The 8,446-nt window shown below is 42.6% G+C and overlaps 2 protein-coding genes across 2 annotated transcripts; both read right to left on the bottom strand.

Moving 5' to 3' along the window:
• Nucleotides 1-2,415: 2,415 nt before the first annotated feature.
• LOC107919110 (uncharacterized) lies at nt 2,416-5,525 on the bottom strand. The gene is made up of 7 exons (XM_016848639.1): nt 5,100-5,525; nt 4,110-4,348; nt 3,851-4,022; nt 3,656-3,776; nt 3,436-3,583; nt 3,102-3,170; nt 2,416-2,743 (listed from the first exon to the last, which is right to left on the bottom strand). The coding sequence occupies exons 1-7, from the start codon at nt 5,523-5,525 to the stop codon at nt 2,416-2,418; spliced, it is 1,503 nt and encodes a 500-aa protein (XP_016704128.1).
• Nucleotides 5,526-5,834: 309 nt separating this feature from the next.
• LOC107919111 (uncharacterized) lies at nt 5,835-6,642 on the bottom strand. Its single transcript, XM_016848640.1, has 2 exons — nt 6,346-6,642; nt 5,835-6,260 (listed from the first exon to the last, which is right to left on the bottom strand). Exons 1-2 carry the CDS (start codon nt 6,640-6,642, stop codon nt 5,835-5,837), a joined length of 723 nt encoding a protein of 240 aa, XP_016704129.1.
• Nucleotides 6,643-8,446: the final 1,804 nt, after the last annotated feature.

The raw sequence follows: 8,446 nt of genomic DNA on the forward strand, positions 1-8,446 counted from the left end.
GGCTCGCATAAGCTTCCCGATTATAGCTCTTATAAGTTTTCCATTATATAGCCTATATAAGCTTCCTGTTACATGGCTCACATGAGCTTCTCGTTATATGGCTCGAGAGATAGATTCCTGTTTATGTGCTCATATGAGCATTCCCGAATATAAATTGACGGATTACAGATTTGTACACTTCGCCTGTACCACCCGGGTATCCATCGATATTTTAAATGATTCATCGGGTGTAACACCCCAAACCCGACCTAGACGCTATGGCCGAATCTGGTGGTGTCATATTTGAGTGCTTTTTAGAAAACCTTAGCAAGTACAAAATCATCCAATTTGTTATCTTTACTTAAGTCGTGAAAACCCTAATCCAGATATTAAGTGAAAACATTTCATTAACGCGGAAGCTAAAACATCATTAAGTTATAAATCAAATAATTTATCAGTTTAAATTCCCAAAATAAACCCATGAATAGTTCGTGACCAAAACCATATTAATCACAAAACATACACTTAAAAAAAAAACAGACAAAATAAAATGTTACTTAAAAATCTGTAATTGTCTACCAGTGGTCACCATCGAGCCCTCCGTCACACCGATCCATCTACTGCTGAGGATTATTTGACAAACAAAATTAACAAAGGGGTGAGTTTTTGCAACTCAGTATGTACATCCCCACAAACAGCATGCATAAAAACAGATAACAGAATACAGTTAATCGGCCTTAGCCATACAGATATCACATGCGCAACAGATCAGATATCAGAAAACTTGCCCACCAACCCTGCACACCATCTCCGTCCTACCCAACACACCATGTGGGGATAGAATCGACCCACTCAACCCTACACACCAAGTATGGGGATTTAATTAACCCATCCAGCCCTATAAACCATAAAGTACCGCATCGCAGCACATATCATAAGTATGTAGCTTAGCTGCCAGATGACAGGCTAATCTCCTCTCAGACTTCCTTCTCTTCATTACAACAATCCCAACCCGATGCAATGCAGCATAAATAATATGACATGCTCTCATGCAGACATCGAATCATACCATCATCAAATCAGAACAGATATACCAAATCAGACAGATACACATGCTTAAATTTTACATGTTTTTTCATACAATCCAGTAATAAATCAGAGAATAGGGTCTAAGTGATGCTTACCGACCCTACAGCCAGGTCACAGTCCACTTGGGCGACCCGTGCAACCTTACAGAACATTTCAAACAAATTGGGCTCACATGCCGTGTGCCTTGCCCGTGTGGGTCACACGGCCCAAATTGGCCTCGCTCGTGTGGATCAGACGGCCTGGCCTAGATTCTTACATGCCCGTGTAGGCCCACACGCCCTTGTGGCCCACACGGCCCATTTGGTTGAGCTTGTGCCTCGCACACGGCTTGCAAACCATCATACGCCTGTATTTGTCGTGCCCGTGTTGCACGTGCACGATCTGGTTCATCGAACACACGGCTGTCTATCGCCATACGACCTCCACATGGGCAGTCCACACGCCCGTGTGGCACCGATAGTTTTGATTTCGGCTTTCATTGAAACTCGTTTTTTGTGCAAACGAGGTACACACCTAGTTCGTTTTCGCTGCTAATCCAACCACGAGCACTCCAAGCCTAAAATCGACAATACCGAGTCCAAAATTAGTCTCTTAAATTAGATTATTAAGAATAGGCAAATCCCGAAATGAGAGATCTACTTACCTTCAACGAATAATGGTGATTATTCGCTGTTTAGAACCCCGATTAGTGATCCACAAAACCTTGATTATAGCAACACAAATCCCTCTTAAACAATCTCCCAACGAAACCATGCAATTTAACAAAACCATACTTATCGAATTCGCGCCAAAACTAATCGGAGGAAAAAAAAATGGAGGAGAAGGTTAAAAGAACCAAAATTTCGGTGGCACAAAAGGGGGCCTTTCGGCAAGAAGAAAGCAAAAAGAAAGAATGCGGAGAAGGAAGAATAGAAGAGTAAAAAGGCAGAAAGAGTTCTTTTGGGGAAAACTTCAGAGAAGAATTTGATAATCAACGTCCACACGGCTTATCAGTAAAATAATACCACACTTACGACTCGAACTCAGGATCTCAGGCATAATCCCTTGCCACTTAACCACTAGACCAACAGGCCCATTCACCAACAATTTCGAAAAAGCCCACTAACCTAAAGTCAGGCTTTATTCAAATAAAACCAAAAGTTAGCCCAAGTTAAAACTTGAACTTGGGACCTCCCAAACACACCCCAAAGAACATAACCTCTTAAACCACATATATATACCAAAAAGTATCAAAACAATAGTTTTGATATTTCCATGCTCAACAATAAAAAAAAGACAAAATTACTGAAATTTGAGGCTTTACAACTCTACCCCCTAAAAGAAAATCCGTCCTCGAATTTTACCTGATCAGAAAAGGTGAGGATATTGCTGTCGCATTGAATCCTCTGGCTCCCAAGTAGCTTCCTTAGTGCTATGATTCCACCACAGCACCTTCACCAAGGGAATAGACTTCCTTCGTAAGACCTTAACGTCGCGATCTAGAATCTGCACAGGCTCCTTGTCGAACGTCAGATCCGGTTTAATCTCAATCTCCTCCACGGGCATAATGTGCGTAGGATCAGAGCGGTAGCGTCTCAACATTGAGACATGGAACACGTCATGTATACGATCCAACTCTGGAGGTAGCTCTAATTGATATGCGACTGGCCCTACTCGTTTCAGAATTCGGTACGGCCTAATAAATCGAGGACTCAGCTTGCCCTTACGACCAAACATCAGAACCTTCTTCCATGGCAAGACCTTAAGAAAAATCATGTCCCCCACAGAATACTCGATGTCTTTTCTTTTCAAATCCGCATAGGACTTTTGTCTATCAGAAGTCACTTTCAGTCGATCTCAAATCAAACGAACCTTATCCTCAGTCTCTAAAACCAACTCCGAACCCAGAACACGTTGCTCACCCAGCTCAGTCCAGCACAAAGGAGTGCGACACTTACGACCATAAAGTGCCTCATACGGTGCCATCTGTATACTAGATTGATAACTGTTATTGAAAGCGAACTCTGCCAAGGGCAAGTACTCCTCCCAACTACCTCAGAAATCCATAACACACCCTCTTAACATATCCTCTAGTACCTGAATCACCCTCTCCGACTAACCATCTGTTTCAGGATAAAATGCAGTACTGAAGTCAAGACGAGAACCCGAAGCCCCATGAAGTTTCTACCAAAATCGAGGCTTGAAACGAGGATCCCTATCAGAAATAATCGAGACAGGTACCTCATGCAGTCTCACTATCTCAGAAATGTACAACTTGGCCAACTTCTGTAGGGAGAAATCTGTCCTAATAGGGATGAAATGTGCGGTCTTGGTCAATCGGTCGACGATGACCCAAAAGAATCCTTCTTAGTGGGTGTTAGAGGCAACCCACTAACGAAGTCCATCGTTACACGCTCCCATTTCCACATCGGTATCTTAACCGGCTGCAACAACCTCGAAGCCAACTGATGCTTAGCCTTAACCTGCTGACAAGTCAGACAACGAGCAACAAAGTCTATCACTTCCCGTTTCAACCCTGACCACCAGTACAACTCTCAAAGATCCCTATACATTTGGTTGCCCCCAGGATGCATAGCGTAAAGGATACTATGTGCCTCCCTCAGAATCAACAACCTTAAATCCTCATAATTTGGTACATAGATCCTATCTCGGAAACGCAACACCTCATCATTGTCAATCCTAAAATCAGTGGTTGTTCCAGCCTCAACCTGACAGAATCGTAACTCAAGAGATTTATCTCCCACTGCTTATCCTTAATCTGATCCAACCTCGTTGGTTTAACCTGCAACTCAGCTAGAAGAGTCCCATCATCATAAAGAGTCAGTCGAGTGAACATCGCCCTAAAGTCAGTCATCACCCTACGACTTAATACATTCACCACCACATTGGCTTTACCAGGGTGATACTCAATACTGCAGTCGTAATCCTTGAGCAGCTCAACCCACCGACGCTGCCTAAGATTTAACTCCTTCTGAGTAAGGAGATATTTGAGGCTCTTGTGATCAGTGTAGATGGTACACTTCTCACCGTACAGATAGTGCCTCCAAATCTTCAATGCAAAGACAACTTCTGCCAACTCCAAATCATGCGTTTGATAGTTAGCCTCGTGAGTCTTGAGCTGACGAGATGCATAAGCAACTACCTTACTGTCTTGTATCAGAATGCAACCCAAACCTACATGTGATGCATCACTGTAACCCACGAAGTCCTTATCGGGTTCAGGCTGGATCAGAACTGGGGCTTGAGTGAAAACTGTTTTGAGCTTCTCAAAGCTCTCCTGCTGTGCGTTAGTCCAAAGAAAAGGAACTCATTTATGCAACATCTTAGTCAACGGTGCTGCAATCAACGAGAACCCCGCCACAAAACATTAGTAATACCCTGCCAGTCCCAGAAAACAGCAGATTTCTGACACATTCTTCGGCTGTTTCCAATCCAACACAGCCACAATCTTACGAGGATCCACTCGAATCCCCTCAGCAGAAACTACATGACCCAGAAATGTCACTTTCAGAAGCCAGAACTCACACTTGCTGAACTTCGCATACAATTGTTTCTCCCGAAGAATCTGCAGAACGACCCGTAGATACCCATCGTGTTCATCCTCTGTCCTAGAGTATACCGATATTCGTCAATGAACACTACCACAAACTGATCTAAGTAGGGCTAGAACACTCGATTCATCAGATCTATGAATGCTGCTGGTACGTTAGTCAACCCAAAAGGCATAACCAGGAACTCATAATGTCCATACCGAGTCCTAAATGCCGTCTTATGCACATCGGCCTCCTTAACCCTCAACTGATGATAACCTGATCGTAGATAGATTTTAGAAAACATTGAAGCCCCTCTGAACTGATCGAATAAGACGTCTATCCTCGGAAGTGGGTATTTATTCTTAATTGTCAACTTATTCAACTGACGATAGTCGATGCATATCCTCATCGCACCATCCTTCTTCTTTAAGAACAAAATCGGTACTCCCCACAGAGACACAGTTGGACGAATAGACCAACGATCTAACAACTCCAAACTTGAGCCTTCAGTTCTGCCAGCTCCTTTGGTGCCATTCGATAAGGGGCGATAGACACCGGAGCCGTACTAGGAATCAACTCAATCCCAAATTCTACCTCACGGCTCGGAGGCAATCTTGGTAGTTTCTCTGGAAAAACATCTAGAAAGTCCCTCACAGTACGGATGTCCTTAACCGAAGAGTCCATAGAATCAGAAACACTAATGTAGGCCAAGTATGCCTCATATCCTTTCGTCACCAACTTCTCTGCTACCAACGCAGATATCACATTACTCAGATAATTCCGTCGCTCTCCAATCACGACTATCTCATTATCCTCCTCAATCCTCAGAGCCACCTTCTTTTCAGCACAATCCAGATTTACACGATGCTTCACCAACCAGCCCATACCAAGAATTAAGTCGAATTCCCCAAACAGAAGTTCCATCAGATCAGCCAAAAATATTGTCCCTTAGACTTCCAATGGAATGTCCCTGAACAGCTTACTAACCCTAATAGCCTGCCCTACCGGACACACCACAGAAATCTCACTAGAAGTACTCTCAAACGAAATTCCCAAAGTTTCAGACACAGAACATGCAACATAAGAATGTGTAGAGCCTATGTCTATCAGTGCAACATAAGGTACCTTAAGAATAAAAAACGTACCCGTGATGACATCCGGAGTATCTCCATCCTCACGATGACGTGCAGCATAGACAAGTGCGGGTTGTCTCACCTCAGTCGGCCCAGCACCTCAGCCCGGTGCTTTCTGCCCTCGACCCATTCCGTTACCACCCCTAGCATGGCCTCGGCCCCTAGGTGGCTGCTGAACTACCCTCGGCGGTTGTGCAGCCTCAGTAGCTGGAGCTTGCATCTGATTAGTCCTCAATGGACAATCCTTAACACAATGCTCAGATGATCCACATCTAAGACAAGCTCTAGTAAACCTCCAACACTCACTCGGATGGCGTCTACTACAAAGTTGACAAATCACCACCCCAGCAGATGCAACAGTAGACCCAACTCTCACGGGCCCATCAGATCTTGTCTTCTTCCTAGGCCTCACCCCAACATTCAAAACCTCTACATCCCTCTGAGCCTTCCCTCTGTCACGGTTCTGGAGCTCAGCGTGCTTAACCTCCTCGGCTATCTTGGCCTTCTTGACCAAGACTGAAAAATCCTGCTCCCTCAGAGGAGCTATCAGAACCCTAAGTTTCTCTAAGGCCGTCCTCAAAATGAACACAGCGCTCATACTCAATCGTCACCATGCCTTGTGCATAATGGCTCAGCCTTAGAAAGTCGGCCTCATACTCGGCCACCGAACGGTCTCCCTGAGTAAGATTTAGGAACTCACGTCTTCTAGCATCGATATAACTGGCCCTCACATATTTGCTCTGGAAATCTGTATTAAACAAATCCCACGTTAGACTGTCAGGCTGAGTGCCATCCCTAACCGTCAGCCACCACTGATATGCTTCATCACGAAGCAACGGAATAGCCCCCTTGAACTTCTGCTCGGCAGTAAAACCTAAATCATCCATAATATGCTCCGTAGCCTCCATCTAGTACTCAGCAACATTAGGAGCGACTCCAGCTATGCCCCTGAATACCTCAGCCCCATTGGGCTGGATTCGTTCTGTAACCGACCCACGGCCCCCCAATCCAGCATTAGCTCCAACGATCTTCTCCAGGATTCGCAGCATTGCCTGGGACAATGCGTGTCCCCGGCTGCATGGTCCTGAGAATCAGCACCCGTCTCAGTAACAGGTGACACCGGTGTCTTGCTAGTGTCCAGATTAGGGATCGTATCAGATGCGAAAGACTCAGCTCCAATCCCTCTATGGCCTCTACCTCTGCCTCTAGTGCCCCGTCCACGAGTACCACGTGTGCTTATCGTAATTATCGAATTAATCTGTATTTAGAAGTTTTATGCACATTAGTTTACAGTTTCGATAATTATTAGCAGATATTTTATGCAAGACAGTATCAGAGTTTTAAAGTCAGTTATCGCGAGTAGTAAGCTAACTACAGTTTTTAGTTTACACTACCTAAAGTGTTTCATAACACATACACAGTATTTCAGACAGATACATACAAAATTTTCAGTATAAGCATGCTTTCAAACTGTACATATCAGAGTTTCAAGAACTTACAAGATCAATGCTGGAGGCTCGGTGTACCACATACTTACTATCAGAATATTTCAAATCGTTTCACAAATCGTTCCACAGCAAGTTTTGAACCAGGTTTTGATACCACTAAATGTAACACCCCAAACCCGACCTAGATGCTATGGCCGAATTTGGCAGCGTCACATGTGAGTGCTTTTTAGAAAACCTTAGCAAATCAAAAATCGTCCAATTTGTTATCTTTACTTAAGTCGTGAAAACCTTAATCTAGATATTAAGTGAAAACATTTCATTAATGCGGAAGCTAAAACATCATTAAGTCATAAATCAAATAATTTATCAGTTTAAATTCCTAAAATAAACTTGTGAATAGTTCGTGACCAAAACCATATTAATCCCAAAACATATACTTAAAAAAGAAACAGACAAAATAAAATGTTACTTAAAAATCCGTAATTGTCTACCAATGGTCACCATCGAGCCCTCCGTCACACTGATCCATCTACTGCTGAGGATTACCTGACAAACAAAATTAACACGGCCTCCACATAGGCAGTCCACACGCCCGTGTGGCATTGAAAATTTCGATTTTAACTTTCGCCAGAACCCGTTTTCTGTGTAATCGAGGTACACACTTGGTTCGTTTTCGCTTCTAATCCAACCACGATCACTCTAAGCCTAAAATTAATAATACCGAGTCCAAAACTAGTCTTTTAAATTAGATTATTAAGAATAGGCAAATCCCAAAATGAGAGATCTACTTACCTTCAACGAATAACAGTGATTATTCATTGTTTAGAACCCCGATTAGTGATCTACAGAACATTGATAATCCCCTATATAGCAACACAAATCACTCTTAAACAATCTCCCAACGAAACCATGCAATTTAACAAAACCATACTTACCGAATTCGCGCACAGAAACTAATTTACACCTTTTTTGAGTAGAGAGGGCAAAATCCAATTCGACTCCTAAAATAAGGACCTCCATGGTACTTTTACATTAAAGGGTATAATCTATATCTATAATATATATAAAGATTTTGATTGAATTGATGTAATTTATAATTAGATCTCAACTCAATTGTTAAATTACCAATATATCATTATTTTTTTAAAGTAATAAATATTTAATTTAAGGGTAATTTTATCTCTTTATATAAAATTCAGAAAAACTACATATTTATAATAGGATTTAAACCCAAAATTCCATCATATATATTTTCTTAATTTTA

This window comes from Gossypium hirsutum, chromosome A08 (assembly GCF_007990345.1).
Source record: "Gossypium hirsutum isolate 1008001.06 chromosome A08, Gossypium_hirsutum_v2.1, whole genome shotgun sequence".
Classification (NCBI taxonomy): Eukaryota; Viridiplantae; Streptophyta; class Magnoliopsida; order Malvales; family Malvaceae; genus Gossypium; species Gossypium hirsutum.

Excerpts from the sequence above, each read along its gene's own strand:
- LOC107919110 (XM_016848639.1), bottom strand. The coding sequence starts at position 5,525 with ATGGAACTTCTGTTTGGGGAATTCGACTTAATTCTTGGTATGGGCTGG. Across the intron at positions 4,349-5,099 it reads TGGCAGAACTGAAGGCTCAA|CAGGAGAGCTTTGAGAAGCT; the intron begins GTTTGGAGTTGT and ends ACTAACGCACAG. Across the intron at positions 3,777-3,850 it reads CTCTTCTAGCTGAGTTGCAG|GTTGAGGCTGGAACAACCAC; the intron begins GTTAAACCAACG and ends CGATTCTGTCAG.
- LOC107919111 (XM_016848640.1), bottom strand. The coding sequence starts at position 6,642 with ATGGAGGCTACGGAGCATATTATGGATGATTTAGGTTTTACTGCCGAG. Across the intron at positions 6,261-6,345 it reads GCCATTATGCACAAGGCATG|GATTTTTCAGTCTTGGTCAA; the intron begins GTGACGATTGAG and ends CTGAGGGAGCAG.